Source organism: Haliotis asinina, chromosome 2, assembly GCF_037392515.1.
Source record: "Haliotis asinina isolate JCU_RB_2024 chromosome 2, JCU_Hal_asi_v2, whole genome shotgun sequence".
In the NCBI taxonomy this organism is placed as follows: Eukaryota; Metazoa; Mollusca; class Gastropoda; order Lepetellida; family Haliotidae; genus Haliotis; species Haliotis asinina.
This window is the reverse complement of record NC_090281.1, coordinates 41,707,854-41,729,302: the sequence shown is the minus strand read 5'-3', so window position 1 is coordinate 41,729,302 and position 21,449 is coordinate 41,707,854. Positions and strand designations below refer to the sequence as shown.

Below are 21,449 nucleotides of genomic sequence, written 5' to 3'. Positions count from 1 at the left end.
GACAAGTCGAGAGCAGAATACGTCCCTGTACCAGGGTGTAAATATGTGTTGGAACCATCATTATAAATACATAAGTCATTGTCAGAACAAAAGTCCTCCAATAATTTACCTCTAGTGTTTGTATTTACACTACCCCAGAGTGGGTTGTGCCCATTTAAATCTCCCATTATAATACAGGGCTTCGGGAGTTGGTCATATAGAGCTTGAAGATCAGTTTTAGCAAACGTCGAAGACGGCGAAATATAAAGAGAGCATAGCGTAAACGCTACGTGTAAGGTAATTGTCACTGCAACAGCCTTCATATTAGTATTAAGTGAAACAGGGCTTTGAATAACGTTTTGTCTGACTAAAACGGATGACCCGCCAGTAGCTCTATCACCTGGAGGTGAAAAAGAATGATATGCATTAAAATGACGAAGGTCAAATGTATCTGTTTGCTTTAAATATGTCTCTTGGAGACATATCGCTGAAGGTGTGAAGTCTTGGACTAATAGCTGTAATTCATGTAAATTAGTCCTCAATCCTCTGCAGTTCCACTGTACAATATTATTGGAATAAACTATCTTTTGGGGGGATTTATTGGGGATCTACCCCGCACTCGTTTGGAGGGCGACAAGCATTATCTGGAAGTACGAGAAGTGGAAGTAAGAAAAAATGCACGAGTGACACTTTGCACATGAAATCCGAGATGAAATGGAATACCACATTCAGCCTGATCGTGATTTGATACAGCAACCATACTCGTGCTGCTACACGTCATTAACGGGTACTTTGGAGGTCCCCCATAGCAGACAGACACCTCGTGTGTCCCACACGTTAAGCCGCACTCACTCATTCATGTTTTTCTGTATGTGAATTTACACATGAAGACGTAAGTGTGCTGCGTCTGGTGCAGGAGTTAGGTCGGAACTCCCAGCATCCGAAATCATAGTATACCGGCATACTAAACATCACAGCTACATTCGTAGGAGAGACACTGGGTAGTTGTTCAGGCCCCGATGTTCTTGAAACAAACTTCAGTGTTTACTTAAAACTTTCATTCAAACTGAGATTGATAATTTGAAACAGCTGAATGTTCAACTCAACTGCATTTTTTCACCAATTAAACTCATTTTCTCTATTATGTTTGAGTGTACCGTCGATTTCAGTTTATTCGGGGAAGCGCATTTCCATGCGCTTTCTCAAATTTGAGTAAAATCTCTAACTTAAGTCAATCACGAGACTTCGGGGCCTGATATCATTGTGTGTGGTGACGTCACAATGTTCCGCGAGCTATTGTGCTATTGTCATGTTTTCTCTCACCCAAACGATGCTTCTTGAGGAACCTAGTGTTGGTCGATTAATGGCATCGCGACATCTCACTTCAAATTAGGAACATTTCTACCTCCCTGGATGGATGACAAACTATATAACAGAACTGACAGGGCGACTTTTACATATTTTTATTATGTTTTTTATGAATACTCTAAACTTTAAATGAACTCTTTATGTTCAGAGTGCGCAACTGATCCTTTTATCTTAACCATTTATTCGAACAGTGGAATAAAACCGTTATCGATTTATAGTACATGTACTTATCATGGATCGAATTTCGTGTAGTGAAATTCTATCTAGCTAAAGATTCAAGGATATCTCTGCGCCGCAGGAACCCAGTGTGAATTGGTGCTCTTGAACAACTGTCCCATCCTTTTTGACTCGAAGAGAGTAGTCTCCCTTGAACCCACGAGTTTTGACTGTTCTCTCCGCCAGGGAATGCGTCTCGTGTGTCCGCCAGTCCCTCTTCACCATCTGTTGCCATCTCAGTCCAGCTTCGTTTGGCTACACAATACAGAAAATAGGCTTCGAAAAAAATAAACATTTTGGACATTTCAGCCAGCTACACCTCTGAGAGGGGTCTTTCCATCATATCTCATTCCCATGTACTCTCCTGTTTTCTCAGGAGATGTATTTTACATCTGTACAACAATGACAGTTTTATTTTTACATCTGTGAAAACGTAGGATGCATCTTGTTTTCCGTCAACACAAAATACAGCAACTGTACATACAGCAAGCAGGATGCTCAGACAACAGACTTGTTTACAGCAAGGAAACTTTACCAAATGCCACAACAACGTAGAGAAACCTAGAAGTTGCTAGTATGGAGATGACACAACTTTATGGATCAACTTCTATATTACAACAACTGCAACGTTTAGGTATAGGTTCTTAACCTTCACCAGGCGGCTGAATGTGTTGATGGTGCGGATTGCCCATGTGTCCATGTAGACGACGAATGATTTGTTTGAGTGATATTCTCAAGTTGCTAATATAGAGATAATACAATTTTATGAATGATCAACTTCTTCACCACCTACATTCAGACCACTCAACATACGCATCGAAAAACATATGACATCTACAAGCAAAGCAGACACCAATTCAACCATTTACGAACACATCACCAAAGCTCCTCAACACCAATCAACTGCGACACTGTCACAACACTCACCATCGTTCACTTAGGCAGCAAGCAGGCATTGACACATACTTCTCCACGGCCACGCCTCTGAAAACCACCAAAACCACCACACTTTGCAAATTCTGATACCTTTCGGTATGCACTTACCGAAACAAATCATCAAAAATGCCAATTCAGCCTATAATGTTGAAAAAAAACGAAATCGGAGTTCAGACGATTCACTACATTTGATAACGATATATGAATCCATACTGAAATGACGCATTAAGTACAATAAAAGAAGTTGTTATCCATAAAGAATCTTACTTTCTTGTGATTCGCCATACCTTTAAAATGGCCATCAAACAGATCATCTTTCAGAACACACTATGAGCCCACGGTGTATCAGCAAATGAACCAGCCAATCGGAAGCCATCGTTACACTTGAGTGCACACCCATCCCCTATGACTAGGTTCGGTCTCCCGAGGATCGTGTTTCGAGGGAAGTAAGCCCAAGTACAAAACATTGCACTTCTGAATCGCGATTGTACTTACAATTTTGTTTATTTTGGGTTTTTTTTAACAAGCAGCAATGTATATTATACGTCACGAATAATTGATAATTGTATTTTAATTATGTTTGATTTTTTTATTGCACATGACCTTTTAGACAAAGAGTAGGAAACACACTGCAGCCTAAAGGTGTGGTCTACAACATCGGTTGCGACTGCGGCAGCGAGTACATTGGTGAAACGTTCAACATAGGCATCAAAGAACATGTGACATCTGCAAACAAAGCAGACCCCAAAACACCCATTTCGGAACGCATCACCAAATTTCCTCAACACAACATCAACTTGGGCACTGTCAAACAACAAACATGATTACACTCGGCGGAAATTGGTAGAGGCATTACAAATAGGCCATTTTAATCCCGCTATCAATAAAGATGAGGGTTACTCCACCCCTCATTTTACAACCACCTTATCCACAAATAATTACCCACTCAACCTACTCTGGCTTCTCATCAATCTCCCTAACTCACTAATTAACTAATTAATCGCTTCTGCTTAATTTCACTCCCTTTCACCAGTTGTCATAGAAGTCCCATTCATCTCATTTTGTATCTTAAACTTATCGTGATGTCATTGTAACTCATCATGTAACTTTCTTTGATGTTCTGTTTACTCACATTTGTTATTGTTATCACATTGTCTCATCTTACATATAAACTGTGTACCCCATCATTCCCCCATGTACTGGAAAATGGCATAAAAACCTATACCGAAGCGTCGCAATTGTTAAAATAAAGATGTTGATCGTCCATAAAGTTGTGTCATCTCTATCGTCTCCCACAACAGAATTATATACCTTGACATGGCGAGCATTGACATTATAACATGCATAATACTATGTTCTCAAATGTGTATATTCTGAAGTTAAGCTTGAAAACATAGCTTTAGGACGGATTGATAACATGACAAAGAAGGTATTCAAACAAGTAGAGGTTTCTTGTTCTGTAAAGCAAGAAGAAAGCAATACTGGACACGTTTCATGGATTGCAACTTCTTGACTTCCATAAAATGTGTCCAGTATTACTACGCCAACTTCTAAACGCCTTTGAAAAATCACAAGAAGAGAGCATCAGATATTCCCAATGGGATCCGGAGCGATTCCCGTCTATAATTAGCTGGCCTCAAAGTATTAGCTAGTTACTGACCAGTGTCTCCAGATCTCGTCATAGAGGCGGAGTAAAGGTCTTATTTTACATGAGATAATATAAAACAAAATGCAGAAATTTAACATTCGATATGTACCAGCATGTCTTTGGGAGCCTTTAATGCGTTATGGTTTGATCAAGGATAGACATGACCTTTACACACTGGAATTAATGAGAAATTAATGAGACAAATTCGCACTGGAAAATGAATCTGATAAAAGAACTACCTTTGCCTGATGACCCCTGAAGAGTGTGCGAGAGCACCCTTGTCAAGACACGTGTCACAGTTTCCTGTCCCGTGATCCACGAAATCTCTACCTACCCCGTGATTCACGAAATCTCTAGTTGTTTATAATACTGAGAAATCGGTATTTACTTCACTGCTGTGCCAGGCCTGCATGTGAAGGTCAGCACATGTAGGCCTGGCACAACAGTGAAGTAAATACCGGAAACAATGTCCACTGGTTTCCAGAAGTTGAATTGTGCGAGTGTGTGTACACGGACTATAACGTCATCAATTAGAAGTAAAATATGACATCGTATGAAGATAAGTCGGACAGATAATGGTCTCGTATGATTTGGTTGGTGCGTCAGTACTAAAGAATTTAACAGAGTTGGACTGAAAGGCCTCGCAAATGCACTGAGCGAAAGCGGAAAGATGTTTGGATCATCGTGGCTAAAATAAGATTTTACGGACGCCTCAAATAGTCGAATTTTGGGGCTTGGTTATTGGAGTCACGCCCTTTGATGTAAAGCTAATGCGATACGACACCTGACTGGTGGGGACGACCCATCCATAGAAGCACGGATAAAGGTATTTTAGGTTCGCATCTGAGTAATCCGAACCAGAAACAAATTGATTCGTTCGAACAAGACGCGTCACTAGCACGTCTGCATGCATGGTTGTCTTGAGTGTACTGGGGTGGGGAGGGTATATGGCTTAGTGCCTTCATGTGCCGGGGAAGATGCAGTGTAGAGACAACGTGTGTATATGTGTGCATGTGCGTGTTCATGTGCGCACGTATGTGTTGACTTCTGCGTGGCAGTGACAATGTTTTTACCGTGAGCTTTTTACCAGCTCGGTGATCCATACGGGCAGTCCTACCTCCACCATCTGGTCCAAGCGGTGCTGGAATCAAAACGTATTGACATGAACATAAATGAATCACCACTTTGGCGTATTTCAATTGTTGGTGCAAACATGCGATTATACCCCCTCGAAATGCGTATGTTAAAGAACAAATAAACTCATTTTTGGTACTCCTTTTAAAACTGCCCATGAAAGACTTCTGGTTAGTCATAAACGGAACACCATTTTTTTAAAAAAACAAAAACAAAGAAAACCTTGTGATTAATTAATACCAAGCGCTTAAAAGTTGCTATAACGCCGTCTGCTTCTCTCTCGCCCGCAAACGAAACCACAGACAGGTTACGCAACTCTGTCACAAGAGCCCTGCAGTGACATCATAGAAGGAACGATTTTCAGTTAGTTTTATCAGGGATCCTATATATAGATGTTGTAGATTATCCCTGGTTGTATAGAAAATGTGTAGGAAGCACGGCATTTTGCTGATTTCTCGACGTCACCAATGACGAATTGTTGTGTTGCCCTCAATTGCTCCTTGGGGTCGGGTGATGGTGTCACTATGCACAGATTTCCACCGGACCCCATAGTTTGTGCTTAAATTGGTTGTTAGTGTGTGCGAACCGAGCGTTGTGGAAGCCTGTGGTATACACTAAATCGGATAGTTCGCCCCCTGCCACGCTTCCAGGATAGAAAATTGAGTTCAAGTTTCATCGAGTTTAAAAAATCAAGACTGCGTACTACACATTGCTGACCAAAACGATTTTGCTTTCTTCCTCGGAAGCGAGGTTGTGGTCGAAGTGACAATATTATCGTAAGTAATATTACATCGACCCCTGCCTCGCTTCCAAGAGTGAAATTGTTATGTTATAAGCAATCCCGTGTAAAATCCTGATGTCCATCAATAAACTACATATTTTACTATCTGTGAAAAGTAACTTTGATTTTGTAAGTCGGTGAAAAGAAATTCAAATAGCATTTATCTTCAGACAGGACGCCGCCATTTTTCAAAATCGATAAAGTCCGTTAGAATTATTGAGATTATGGTTTGTTTTCATCAAGTTAGAAAATCAAAACTTTTTACTAGTAGGTAAATATGCATTTGGCCAAACGGATTTTGCATGACACAACTTGTAACATAACGACTTCTTCCACGGAAGCAAGGCGGGGGTCGAAGTGACATTAATATTGCAAGTAATGTTATATTGACCTCCACCTCGCTTCCAAGTGTGAAATTATAACATTTCTTATTAAATGTCACTTTTTATACTTACCTGGTAGAAAGCCAACATTGCCCACTTGAGTGGCGCTTAATCAGTTTCTCTCATAACACAGTCTACACAAAGTAGAGACGCGAGGTCAACATACAGGCGGTAGGTTACCCAGGTCACGAGATGACCTGTACCCGTCATTCCCTTACCCAGCGAGGCAGTTAATAAAACCCTCAGGAGGGGAGGCTGGGCGGAAACTCCCGATTATTGGCTTTCTACCAGGTAAGTATAAAAAATGACATTTAATCCAAAATGTTACATTTTTAACATACTTATCAGGTAAGAAAGCCAACGTTGCCCAGAATGGCACAGAGGGGGAGGGATGAGAGCGTGGACGCTAGACCTCGCCCGTGCGTCTGTACTTATAGGAGGACCAAGAAACCCTGAGAGGAGCGACCTTGCGGAAGCATCCGTCCCCGTACTAGAGGGCGGGTAGGACACGAACCGCTGCCCGGACACCTCCACTAAGGAGGGGGGAGCTGACGGCAACCCAGGAATGGAAACCCAACACGATAAAAAGACAGCACAACACCGAAGGAAGGAGTGGAGATAAACAACGGAGTGTTTATTAGCACAAAGGTGGGGTGCTGAGGTCCCCAGCTTAGGACCTATCGAGAGGCGGAGGAATGTAGGCCTCCTAAGGAGGAGGAACACCGTGCCGACTCAAAGGGTGAGGAGCCCCTGTTCTTTGAAGGTAGACCCTAAGCGCTCTCCTGTCAATCTCCCGTTTGCTCCTCTGGGAGAGAGGGAGGAAGAGCCTCCGCCGCCCCTGTCTGAGGGAGCGGGTGCGGTCGGTATATACTCGGAGAGCCCTGACGGGGCAGAGAGAGAGAGAGCTGCCTCCTCTGCAGGGTCTGCCAACGGCCCTAAGGAAGGTGTGTCCCAGTTCGTCTGCCGGTTGGTTTTTGCAGACGAAGTCAGGGGCTAGTCCCATGGATGCTGACCCTCCATCTGAGAGATCCAATCTCTGGAAGTCCGCCTCAAGAGCGTGAAGCTCCGATATTCGGGCCATGGCCACTAGAAAGGTGGTTTTGACAGTGACGCGGAGGAGGAGAGCCTCATCCAGAGGCTCATAAAAATCCTCAAGGACCACCGCCAAATCCCACTCAGGAGCCCCGCCTGTCGGAAATACTTGATTAGTTCCCTCAGCACCAAAATGTCCAGTCCCGTTGACCTCTTCCTTCCAACGGACATGATTGCCGCCAGATTGGTGTTAATGGACGAGGCCATGAGCCCTCTGACATTGCGCAAGTGAACCAGATAGTTAGCTACCTGGGGCAGAGTGGCAGAATCCGCCTCCACGTCGTGGTCCTCACAGAACGTGGAAAAGGAGCCACCCCCCCCCCCCCCCACCCCCCCCCCCCCCCCCACCCACCCCCACCCCCCCTGGAAGTCGTAGAGTTTCTGTGAGGAAGCCAGGGCGTAGGCTACTCGCCTAGAGTACCCGCTCTTCCTGAGCCCCCTTTGAATAAAAGCCAAACGTGCAGATCGAATACCTGAGGGTTTTCGTGAACGCAGCCGCTTGTCTTGCTTAGTCTTCGAAGGGGAACGAACCAGGGTCGAGCGGGCCACATGGGAGCCACCAGAAGCAGTCTGATGGACTTGGTGGTCTGAAGCTTGGCCACTACCTGTGCTAGAATCGTTGGTGGGGGGAGGACATAAGCGTTCATCCCTTCCCATTCTAACAATAGTGCGTCGAGGGCCCAGGCCGCTAGGTCAGGCACTGGGGATACATAAATCGCTAGCTGGCAGTTCAGCCTGGTGGCGAACAGATCCAGCATGGGCCTGCCGAACTGGAGACAGAGGGACTGAAACGTCCGCGGGTTCAGCTGCCACTCCTTTGAAGGAGGCGCGTCTGGCTGGGAGAGAGCGTCTGCCAGGATGCTCTTGGCTCCGGAGGTGAGGTGGGAGAGTTATAGGATGAAGACAGTGGGTCTCCCTGACGTTGAGGAACACCTGAAGGGGTCGGAGCATCAGCCTCCCCCTGATGGTCAGGTCCTGTGGGGACGTCAGGAGGCCCAGGATCCGCTGCAACTGCCTGAGGGACAGGGGCTGTGATAGTGCACGACTCATTAGGGGCGCTAACCTTGTCATCCGCTCCTTGGGTACAAAGGCATTGAAGGAAGGAAATCCCGACCGGGAGGACATTCCATTGAAAGTTCCTGCCCCCCAGGATGAAACGGAGGTACCTGCGATCCGCCAAGTGAATGGGGATGTGCAGGTACACATCCTTGAGGTCGAGGGACACAGTGTAGTCTGAGGGCTCCAGCAATCGCATGACTGATGGAATGGTCAAGAGTCGAAAATATGGTGACTGTTCGAGGTAAGCGGTCGCGAATCAGCCGCCATTGCCAGAGTTGCGTTTGGGCCTGACAAAAATGAGGGAATAGAACCCTGGAGTCAGATCCTGAAGAGGGATTTCCTGAACTGCGCCCTTGGAGAGGAGAGACTCCACCTGTTCTAAGGTGAGTTTGAGCCTGAGCGAGTCCATCGGACGTTCCACTGGAGTGCGGGTTAGAGGGGGCGGAGAAGAGATCGGGATCCGACACACGAACGGGTCTAGTCCTAGCTGACGCCAGTTCGGGACAAAGAGGCTGAAACGGCCGCCAACGGGCCCGACGAGCGGAGGAATGTTAGGTGGTGGAAGGACTGGTGGGCACAAAGAGTCAATTCTTCTTGGGGGTCCACTTACCTTTGATCCATTTCCGGGGAGTGCCCTTGCTGGGGGTTTGGAACCCCTGGTTAGCCTGGCTGGGTTGGTTAGACTGGCTCGTGGGTCCTCAGCCATGACCTCCGAATCAAAAGTCCACCTTCCCCGCCCGCTTCCTTGAAGTGGACTGGTCCCCTGGACCTCCCTCACGCTTGCGAGGGGATGGAGCCTACGGAGGATCCGCCACTTGTCATGATCCGATTGGTTCGATCCTGCTGCATGAACAAAGTGTCTGCGGACACTGAAGCGTGACGGAGGGAGTCCCTAATCTCCGGACCAGGAAGCCTTCCCGACTGAGGTTGATAATGGCGGCCAAAATCCTAACAGCTGATTGGGTGACTTGTGCCACTCCGCCGGCAACAGCTCCAAATGCCCTATACAGAGACTCTTCGCCCTGCTCCATCCCCACCTCCTTGGCGAAAGTGGCCATATCTTGAAGGAGGGCACCCTTTATCAGTGTGGGCACCATAAGCTCAATACCGCCATCAAGACACCCCATCCTAACCTGTACAAGTTTATCAACAAGTTTATCAACGTGTGAACCATAAGTTCAATAACGCCATCAAGACACCCCATCCTAACCTGTTCAAGTTTATCAATGTCATCAAAACCACTCAGGCCAAGAATGAAGTTTCATTAATCCATCTCCAGGCCACAGGTAGACTGAAGTACAAGAAGAATAAGTATCGAGATCTGCAGATTCAACTCCAGACTCTGAAAACCAGATACCAATGTTGCGAAATTGATGCCATGTTTGCTGATGCTGCTTCCTGCTAAATACATGTCGACTTATAAATTATAAAGTGTATATTCAGGTGATAAACTGAAACAGACTATATCAATCTGTATAGAAGTTTGTGTTTATTTAGTACGATTAAGCCCTGAGCCCAAACGATATAACCATTACCACACTGCCCAACTTGTTTGTTTGTACAACAGAGTAGTTACAGCCAGTTTGGGCTAGGCGGGCATGAACCGTTGTATGTACATAGACAGACACGACAGAGTGTATTCAGTATGGATTAGTAAATGTACACACATAAACACTACCTTTTGACAAATCCCCATTTAAATCCGCATGAAACTAATTAAGCAATCAGTGTGTTATCGGTTAGTCCTTTGACCGATCCAGATACAAGAAATGCCAAATGGGGACATTTGTCGGGTAATCTAAGCGGCGTTACCACTAATTATACCTGTTATAAATTCATTAACTGAGCATCAAATGAATGATGACAAGTAACGTGTAGGTTTATAAACTCACGTGCAAAAGAAACGTCCTCTTGTGTTTTCAACTCATAAATAAAAAAGAACAAAACACTTGTAAATTCCAATGTTTAATATTATGAACATATTGTATAATTAACTTGTTAACAGAACCCGTAAAACACAAAAGCAGTTTTGGACGAATTTACAGATGGATTTCTTGACTAGGGGTCTATTGTCCTGAATACGATCAGCTGCCACAACATTGCTCGATCGCTAAAACGTCCTAATATCGGGTGTGTCCCCCTCGTGGTGCAACAAGTGACACAACACGACGTCGCATAGAGTTGGTAAGTCGCCTGATCACGTGAATAGGGATCTGTCGCCATTCGTCCTGCAAAGCACGACCCAAATCCTGTACTGTCACTGGAGGCTGCTGACGTTGACGGATACGGCGCCCGAGGCGGTCCCACGGGTGTTCGATCGGGGAAATATCCGGTGATCTCGCTGGCCAAGGCAGAAGATGCACATTGTTGGTGTTGAGGAAGTTCCTTGCAATGACAGCAGTGTGGGGTGTGGCGTTCTCATGCTGGAACACGGTTCTTGGGTTCTGGTGGAGCCATGGAACAACGACGGGCTGTAGAACCTCATTAATATACCGGCGTGCTGTCAGGTTACCACGAATGATAACCAGATCCGTCTTCCTGTGCCCATAGATGCCGCCCCATACCATACAACTTCCGCCGCCATAAGGCTCCACCTCCGTGACGCAACAACGTGCCGTTCTCTCACCCTGCCGCCTGTATACACGCACACGACCGTCTGCTTTGTTGAGCTGGAACCTGCTCTCGTCGGTGAAGAGCACATGGATCCAATGTCGTCGCTGCCATTGACGAACGGTCCTCGCCCAAGCCAGTCTGCGACGTCGAATTTGATCCGTTAACGTCATCCCTCTGAACGGCCGATAGGGTCGAATGCCATGTCGACGCAGTCGTCTGGTCACTGTCCATCTGCTGATTGGGTGGTTCAGGCCGTGGGCAGCAGATGACGTCACGGTGAGGAATCTGTTCCTCAGGTGAAGCACCCGTAAATAACTGTCTTCGCTGGGGGTGGTCACCTTTGGTCTGCCGCTTCTGGGCCGGTCTGCTGTCCCGCCTGTCTGCCTGTATCGTGACAACAGTCTCTCGATTGTTTTCTTGGAGCAGTTCATCATTCTTGCGACGTGGTCGTGGGTAGCGCCAAATTGCAGCATCCTAATTGCTCTCTCTGTCTGCTCTGACGTTAACCGCGGCATGTTCTTTGTTTCAAACTGATGAAGCCAATGCCCATGAACATTTCTAAGGCTGTTTTATACCCCAGAATCATACGGGTACTTTTCTGTACATACGGGAAATTTTACCGATGAAAGTCATTTTTCTCGACTAGCACGTGCATACCATGCACTGTTTGTGTCATGTCAACGAATTCAGTGTTCAGGTGATCTGTTCCAGATACTGATTTATGTTCGTGGTCATAGAATAAAAATATTTTGGGGACGTTTCTTTTGCACGTGAGTTTACCACCTAACACGGATGTCGACCTAGCGACACCAAGTGATTTTGACAGAAGCGTCTATGAAAACAAGGGTTGTAACTCGGAAACTAGGCAAAAAGCAGGAGACAAAACTAAATGATAGTAGATTGTGAGAACATATAGCTTTCAATTTTCACAACAGCTTTGTAGATGAATTCTGCATAGACCCTCATATCTATACCTACCAGTACGTCACAGAGACGCACCGCTCTGATTAGTTGAAATTTCGTTTGCGGATGAGAATTGTGCACTGTTGTCAAAAAAGGTCGATTTAAGGTAATTAGAGATCGAAATGAGCAGTTTTATTGACGGGGTTTCATTTATAACGATGTCAATGAGTGCATTGGTATTTGTAGAGTATATGTGATCTTTAAGCAGCTGATTCACAACAATAGCTCAAAAGCTATGGGGTGCATGTTCTTGTGCTGAAAATGCGCCAAACATATTAGGGTGTAAAAATGTAGCATGTGCCATATAGTCGTCTGACTGATTTAAACGACGACAGAAATAAAGGGAACTTTCTTTACATAGTAAGACTTGGTTTTGAGAAAATACAAATTACGGATTTGGATGATGCCGGGAGATCCCGTTGCAACGTCGTCGCTAACGTGAACATTAATCACACGGTTATTAGTCGTGTAATGTAAAGGGTTGTCCATGACCTGGAAGACCGAAGGAGACAGATGACAGTGATGATTGACTGGATCCTGGAGTTATATGATCCTTGTCGAAGATCTGTAACGACACTGTAGAGCTGGAGTTCGACTCTCCATCAGAACCACCAGGTGGACATTGACGGCGGCAGACAACGTCGGGCGTAGCGCAGGCCCTGGATAACATGACGTTGGGTTCGTTGTTCCTGAGATGATGAAAGTCGCTATCTTCTACACGTTCTGGCGTGTGGAAACTTTAGCGAGCCATATCACCAGGAGATGACTACTGCTGCTAAGCCCACTGGTGCTGGCTCAGTGACGATGAGGGGTTTCGTACGACTAAAAACTATTGAAACACTCAATACTGGTACTCATGACACCTTTTTCCACAGTACCGGATTGAACCCTTTGTGACTATCTTGGACGCCATGTTCCAGCTGGAGAATTTCCTAAGTAGTTGCACTGACCGGAGTCGGCATTCCGCGAGGAACGGCAGAGAATTCCGATGCTGATAATTCGACGCTTTATTGCAAGTATGAGGAGCATCATACAATCACAACAATCATTGTTTAGGAACTCTGATAATCACGTCGGCGGCGTGGTCGTGTCGACCATTGCTGATATTCACAGACACATTACCTTTGTTAACACTGAGATCGACGTGATACATCAACAAGTTTAATCAAAGTGACTAGATGCCAAATGAATTGTTTACAGTCTTACCTTGATTAGTGTCAGATCCAGCGGAGGCGTCAAATGGCTTTGGATTCCCACACCATATATAGGTGTTTCCGTCCGGAACATCTTGGCCTGATTTCGATACGCCTGACACGATATAACATCAAGACAATTGTTATCAATCGCAAGGGTTGTTTAAATCCATATAAAATTGTACATCGGTTTGTTAAACAGATCTTAAATGTAAACGTGTTCAGAAAACGTGTAACATGCCTCAACCTCCAGCAGAACATGTTCTGTTTTTTCACAGCGTCAGGTCACTAACGATGCTGTGTGGTCAGGTTCGCTGACTTGGTTGACACATGTCTTCGTATTTCAGTTACCTAGATCGATGCTCATGCTGTTGATCACAAGATTGTGTGGACCAGACTCGATTATTTACGGACCGCCGCCAAGTAGCTGCAATATTGCTGAGTGCGGCGTAAAACTAAACACACTCACTGTTTTCTGTAGACATTCCTTACATTTGTTTGTTGAGCCGACACAAATATAGAGTTCTTAGGACGTGACCCCTCATGACTTCATTGTCACAGCATACCTGAGTAAACCGTCCTGAGTTGACTATCGCAAAGTCATTAAGGAAGAGTTTAGGCTTGGGATCCATAGAGCGGATCTCAGAGAATATATCCATTGTGATGTTTACGCGCCCCGTAGCCTCCTCGTAGAAGTTGCCATGGACGTTTTCGTTGTTCACGTCCCAGTGTTCAAGTCTGAAAGGATGACACGTTACGATATACACATCACTTTCGTTCAGTGAAACCTGAATTTGACGGACATTGATTAGCTGTGACGACGAAGGCGATGAGTCTAGCACATGATGCAACTACTTACTTTCCCAGGGTCTTCCACGTTACATTCTTCCCTCGCGTCAACATGGCTTGTACCAGAGCATCACCTTGTAAAGACTGGACCCATACAGGATCCTTGCCTGGCACGCCCCAGAAAACAGTGTGGCCTCTAACCTTTATCCTGGTGTCAGCATAAATAGAATTAGGCAGATCAAACATAGGTATACGTGTGTAATCATAACGTATAATCCAAATCCCCCTTGCATAAATGGGTTGTGTGTGTGCGTGTGCGTGTGCGTGTGCGTGCGCGTGCGTGTGCGTGCGTGTGTGTTTCACAACATTCTAAACGTTACTTTAAGGACAGGAGCTGGAATTCAGCACTGCCGTCGGTTATTCTTAAAACGTTTCATCTTTTCCTGCAAACAAAAAATGCTGCACATGTTTAAAGCAGACCACTACAAGGGTTCACTGTATAGTCCTTAATTTGGACCCTGTAGTGGCACATGGTAAGTATATCATCAGCAGACTGTATGGTAATTTATATCACTGGTCAAAAAGAGAAAGTTGCTACACAGTTCACTGTTGGGTCTTATCTTGTCAGTGTTCAGCTCTAACGTGTCCATGTTTACTTCTATCCTGTCACTGTACAGTTCTGTACTGACAATGTTCGGTTCTATCCTGTCAGTGTTCAGTTCTGTCTTGTCAGTGTTCAGTTCTGTTCTATCAAAAGTCAGTTCTTTTCTGTCAAAGGTCAGTTCTGCTCTGTCCATGTAAAGTTAAAAAGATCAAACCCTAACGTTAGGGCGCAGGTAGTAAACTACGTGTACATGAGAATGAGGCGATGTTGTCCTCGGTTGACGTCAACGTAATCTGGGGTCAGCACTTTGTACCGAATGCTGGTGTCCAAGTCTTCGTTTCTCAGCGGTAAAGTGTTGTTAGAGTACATGGAACTCCCTCTCTTTCAACATGTCTGTTCTTATCCGTAATGTGTTGCCAGAGAGTTATGGAACTCACCCTCTCTTAACAAGCTCGTTCACAGCGATCACCCCAGCGTCGTTAGAAACCCCCTGGAAAACACAGACCAAGTATCACATGCTTAGTTGAGTCTTTGCGCTCAGCAATACGTAACAAGAACAGTAACAAATGCACTCATATAATATCCAACTCAGCTAAATTTCTGCGCCTATTTCTTTTAGTATGTGAACAATATGCATTCGTCGAATGGAATCACGACAGTCAAACTTCATTGAGTAAGTCTGATCGGTAACTGACAGTGTACACTAACATACAATTTCTCCATGTGATAACCCGTGAGCTCTATTCAGCGATTGTTTGCGTTAGGCCGGACGTCAAATCCGTGTCTGTATATTATCACCTTATTCCTCTCTGTTTGCGACCACTTCAGTTTGTTCTCAATAGTTGCCCACTCAAAGTTGTCATAGAAGAAGTTCTGATAGGCGTTGTAGTTGCTGTCCACTATTCTCTCAGCACTCACTGCGGTGCCAAATCCAAATTCACTCGTTAGCTGGTGTATCTATAGCAACGAGATGTGATTAAAACATGTTTATCATGGTAAATTACTCACGTAATGTGGACATGATTTGACGTTCTGTCACATATATCAATGTGCTGTCTGAAATATATTCATCAAGAGCCGTCACTTCCCCTAGTGGCAAAAAACGGTACAGTTGCTGCATTTTATTCTGTACTTAACAAATAAACACTGCTATAAGCAAATTATAGTTTATAACATACATAGGATGTTAGAGTTGTTAAGGATATTTGACATTTATCTGACCTACCTCCACGGTAACCCCTTCCACTCTGCCGGAAGTTAGCACTGAATACAGACATAAACGTGTTGAGAAACACCACACACGTATCTGTCGCAAGGAAACGGATGTAATTTGTAATGACATAAGAAACACACTGGGCCTGTAACTCTCACCAGGGACAACTTCCGGTACCAAGCGGGCTCCCGTTCCCCCTCCCTTAGTACGGCTTTATTAGACCGGACCAAGTCTACAACCATGCTTGGTTGCCACAGCTGTTGGCAGTCGTAATAGTTTGCGAATATAGAGGCGATGAGATTGGAAATTTGTCATTCCTGAACGGAATGTTGGTTCTTTTCTGTGAACTAACAAACAAGACACTATTCGAAAATGTATGAGTGTGAGTGAGTGAGTTCAGTTTTACACCGCACACAGCAATATGAAAGCCATGTGGCGGCCATCTATAAATAGTTGAGTCTGGACCAGACAATCCAGTGATGAGCATCGAGCGTGCATTTGGGAACCGATGGCATGTGTCAACCAAGTCAGCGAGCCAGACCACCCGGTCCCATTAGTCGCCTGTTAGTCGACAAGCATAGTCGCCTTTTGTGGCAAGCATGGGTTGCCTACGGGTCCTGTATATACATGTACTTGGTATAAGGTATTGCAACATCTATGCTTTTAACCCCCCTATAGCCATTGATATTTATACCTTAATTAGGTTTACTTGTTTGCTTATTTTGACCCTTCGAGTCCACCACACTTGGATTTTAGATATTGTTAACAACTCGAGCATCACATGCAATACGTGTACGGTCATTGAGCTAATATGAAGTTTCAGTAAACTGTTCTTACATCCCAATAAATCTGAAATTCAATTCATTTCGTTGCTAACAAATAGATATGGCCCAATCAACTGACCCTGCCATTATCAGACAAATCTAAATGAATGCCGTTATGTAAGTGACATCCTTGTCAGGGTTCGTGTCAGGCTTGTCTTCATCAGGCTTGGACGGCAGTCCTAGACCACACCGTGCAAGGGCGGGTTCTAACGTTCAAGAGACCTAGCAATTCTACCTTGGCCAAGAAATTCAAAACAATACCACAACCCATGTCTGGGAAAATTATGGGTCGGGGTCACCCTCTAGTACAATATCGTAATGTAGTGGAACACGGCCTCCTTTACGATTGAACGCAATACCTACAGTCTGCTACAGTTAATGAGGAGGAGGATCAGGGATAGGAATGCAGTTGGCGGAGGTTTCACCAGATATTGACATTGTGCTTGGCTAGTGATACTTATCACTGATGATTTCTTGAAGACTATGCTACCATCCTGAAAATGATGGCACTTGTCAATTTCATGAAATTGCAGTTACTGTAAAATATGTTAATGTGCTTCAACGAAAAAAAGTACACTTTTCGCCCTTCTTGCATTTGAATTTTCTTCATAATTAGTAAGAGCTTGCTTAGATAATAAGTTAAATTGATGTTTGGATGCGTTGCCTTGCTATGGTTAATAGTAACAGAGTGATGAAAAGACATGTTGCGATACAATTCCCCATGTATAACGTTTGCATTCTACATGGAGATCTCTACCTTTGGGGAATCCACGCTTATTAGGTGTACCTCTGCTATACATACTCGATGCTGATGTCAGCTCTACGATTAGCGTCAATGCCGGCGTTGGCAACAGCCTTCCAGTTCATGGCCAAGGACGGGATCTCAGTAAGCGATGTCGTGTCCAGCAGATAGTCGACCTCAGGGTAGGACACTTGGATGTACAGAAGATGCCTGTCGTAGCCTGAAAAGGTGGTTGGATCTACAGCTGTATATTCAAATAACGTAACTCCGTGTGAGTATGACGAAGGGGGTTTCGAGCCAACGACCAAATGAAGTCAGCCCTTTCAAGAGACAACACCTTACACAGCGGGTCCTCAGAAACAAACCTTACAAGCTGGTAATATCGCTCACCGTTAAAACGGAAAGAGAAAATGGGGGTGGGGGTGGGGCTGGGGGTGTGTGTGTACAAATTAACGTTATTCATGTCCTGCGGTTTAAGAAATGTGAATTCTGTTTAAGTTTGTACCTGGGAGGATGGTGATGTCCCCGCCAATCCTTTCCCACATGTTTGGTTGCATGAACCTCACAGTAGACATATGCACATACTTCTTTTCACCTGCGGACAAAACGCGCAAATGCAGTTACACGATCAGCTTGGTTGGATATCCAACATGACGTATTTCACACTACACATCGCTCGCTACTACGACACCATCCATTCAGCAGACTCCTCAGTTGGAAGGATGTTAAATTAAATTTTATCATCTTAGAGAAAATATGTCCACCAGCTGATCCAGTGACACTTGTAAATGGAGATATCAATATCCACACCGTTTTAGAGGGTAGAAGAGTAGATGGAGGGTGGTCATACCTGTGACAGTATTGTGGTAATTCAGTGTCACTATAACCTCCCCCGTCATCTTCCCTGCAGCTGTGTTGAGAAGCCGGATGTAGCCACTGAAGAAGTATCGTTTCCCTTCCTCTACACCGATGTACTGGGCGAGTCCTGCCCATTTCGCTTGTCTGAAAGTACAGCCGAATTAGCGCAAAACATGTCAGTGAGAGAGAATATGTAGCTTATGTAAGTGTGTACCAATACACGCTACCACAAATTCCTTGACAAGAATCGCGTTACCTGAACTGTCCCCAGAGTTATAGGAGATATGCTCCTTCAATCTTTGGTTGTGATCAGATTGGCAGCTTGATCGAGACTACGTAGCTGCTTCACAGGTACTAAATGTAAAACAGAATTGACTCGCAGGATGAGTATTTGAGGAAACGGAAGAGGAAAAGTCTCTGGGGCTGAATTGAAACAGCCAGAACACTTGGTCCACAAGCCTCGTCGTCGCTTCGTTGTCCTAATAAACTTTAAGTTCTGCGACAAAGAGAGCATTTTTATGCTAGAAAGGAAGCATCGGATTACAACTTTCGTTTCCGTAGGTTGTTATGTACATATATGATGCTATTTTAAAAGGGGTATGCCCGATGTGTCTAAAGCAGGACATTCTGTACGACCTGTTGGAAACTCTCGCGCTGCTGCTCCCAGTGTAGCGGTCCGAACTGAGCGATGTTGTACAGCTTCTCCCAAACCAGCCACTGCCAGCATTGCTCAAGTCACCCTGTTCCAGATCACTGTTGACAAGTAGGTTGCCGTAGCTATGTGATGTCACACAGAGGGAAATAACAATCACCAGATCGAAAGTTAGCATCCTGAAAATATAACTTGAATATTAAAATCATTTGGAGTTTTGGGGGTTTCTTTATAATTCATGTTAAAACGAATATGATAGATACATGTAGCAACTTGTGCTGATTCAATAAAGGTGAAAACGTGACGTTATAGCCCAAGGAGACCACACACGTCGAAAGAGTTTGAAGATATGACCATTGACCAAAGACATGAAGCTATTGGAAGTCAACAGTTGTAATACAACCGACATTCGTCTGAACAATACAAACTGTGCACATGTTGGTTAGAGTTTTGAGATTGGCATTCAAGTAAAGGGCAAATATTTTGGACGACAACATCTTTATTGTATGTGACAACGTTTCTTGGCTACTGTCACAATTCACCTGTCGAAGGGGCAAGGGGTAGCCCAGAAACCAGGTAACTTACAATAAAGAAGAAGTTGTCAACGACAAATTTCTCTGCACTTGTAAAATTCATAAACTATTTTGGATAACTGTCAAGACTGTTAACGTGATGAAATATCCTAACAAAATTCCTGATTTGTTCTCTATACACAACACTATACTTGCCTGGCGGCTCGGCTGATTCTGATTCCCTTTCACCTGAGACCACAGTTTATATACCTGTCATACCTGTCTCTATTGTCGTTACATTAGTAGTCCATACAATACAGACGTTATCACCGTATGTTCAGCTGTTCTCGCAGCCATTGACAGAAAGATAGTATCCACAGGTACACATAAAACATAAATACGATGGAAAACACCTTAATAAATAAATATGTTAAAAAATATCAAAACCATCAATGCCAAACAAATGGTGTATGTTTGTTACAATATAGCACAACTATGTTTTTATACGTTGATGGTATATGGAGTATGCCCTATCATAAAACGAATCGGGCAGTACGTAGAATATATGAATACCAGATGACGCGAGATTCATAGTTTCAGTAATTAAACAACTTCTCATATGCTTTCAACGTTGAATCGATCCTATATTAAGGGTCTGACAGTCATTCCGTCTTCATGACAGAAGAATATAAATATTGCTTTTCCTGAAAAATATAAGTGTTCTTGTGAATGATCATGAATTGTGTAATTATTTAGCTTTTGTTTTCATCTGTGTATCCAGACACTGATTTGCTGAACGGTTACTGAATGGTGCAGATGGGTGAGAATAATGACCAGCTTATCAGTATGGAAGTACATATTTGGTGAGTATACGAGTGATCTGAGTTTACATGGCGCTTTAACCAGCATGCTAGTCACATTGCGTGCAAGCTGAACGCTGGGGGAATCCCTGAGGTGATGCAAACAGTTGTGAATTAAATGAAATCCACGAGAGGAAACATAAGACTAAATGTGGGCGAACTGGGATTGATCATTCATACAAACAGTCCTAGGTTTGTAACGTGTTAACGGAACCAACATCACTCTACCACGCTTCAGACAACTAAGCCGTCGGCACCGACACAGTAACAATACAGTGTGTGTTGTTTATCACCACACTCGAGGAAATTCCACCTATATAAGGGCCATCTGTGAAACATGGTTTCTAGACCACATAACTCAATGACTTACATCACGGCACCGGTATGTATCATGTGAGTATGACCACCCGCCCGATCCCATCTATCACCTCCATCTAGAAACACCTGAAATGTTCATTTGTTGTCGTTGTTTGTTTGTCTGTTTGTTTGTTTTTCTTCTGTTGTTGTCTATCTTGATGGGGTTTCTATCGTTGTAGTAGCAATATTCCAGCAATATGGCAGCGTCTGAAAACAGTCAAGTCTAGACTAGACAATCCGGTGGTCACCATCATGACAATCGATCTGCACAGTGATGATACAATGACATGTCTCAAGAATCCTGATCTTCACTGGCAATTCCTGAACTGAACTGAAAAGTATTGAAGATTTTAGCTTAAGGCCGGTAGGTAATTACATAGGCTGATTCGTGAAGAATGTTTGAAAGGTATCTATGAATATATTCACTTTGTCTGCTATAACCGGTGTTACACTTTGCCGAGATGGTTTGTTTCTGCTTTGTACCGAAACAGAGCACTTCCTGGTATTTGTTAAATTCACGTGAGTAAATGATCAGTTTAGATATCACCAACTTCTACCCTACATTACTTACCAACTTAATACAGAAAGTTCATGTCACAAGAAAGATTCCCTCCATAGCTCTGTATGTGAGTTGATTCCAGGCTGCTACAGCAATAAAAACCGGAAGCCTAGA

At 44.2% G+C, this 21,449-nt stretch overlaps 1 protein-coding gene across 1 annotated transcript in view; it reads right to left on the bottom strand.

Annotated features, from left to right (window-relative positions):
* Positions 1-1,683: 1,683 nt before the first annotated feature.
* LOC137271807 (uncharacterized) overlaps positions 1,684-21,449 on the bottom strand; it is an 85,213-nt gene continuing 65,447 nt past the window's right edge. The window contains exons 4-16 of the mRNA XM_067804209.1: positions 19,032-19,226; positions 18,388-18,539; positions 18,043-18,132; positions 17,605-17,757; positions 17,063-17,068; positions 15,984-16,021; positions 15,557-15,715; positions 15,196-15,248; positions 14,225-14,362; positions 13,932-14,103; positions 13,379-13,480; positions 5,221-5,288; positions 1,684-1,818 (exon numbers count right to left, since the gene is read on the bottom strand). Of these exons, the coding sequence (XP_067660310.1) occupies positions 1,800-1,818; positions 5,221-5,288; positions 13,379-13,480; positions 13,932-14,103; positions 14,225-14,362; positions 15,196-15,248; positions 15,557-15,715; positions 15,984-16,021; positions 17,063-17,068; positions 17,605-17,757; positions 18,043-18,132; positions 18,388-18,539; positions 19,032-19,226 (1,345 nt within the window). The 3' untranslated portion in view covers positions 1,684-1,799. The remainder of the gene's footprint in view (positions 1,819-5,220; positions 5,289-13,378; positions 13,481-13,931; positions 14,104-14,224; positions 14,363-15,195; positions 15,249-15,556; positions 15,716-15,983; positions 16,022-17,062; positions 17,069-17,604; positions 17,758-18,042; positions 18,133-18,387; positions 18,540-19,031; positions 19,227-21,449) is intronic.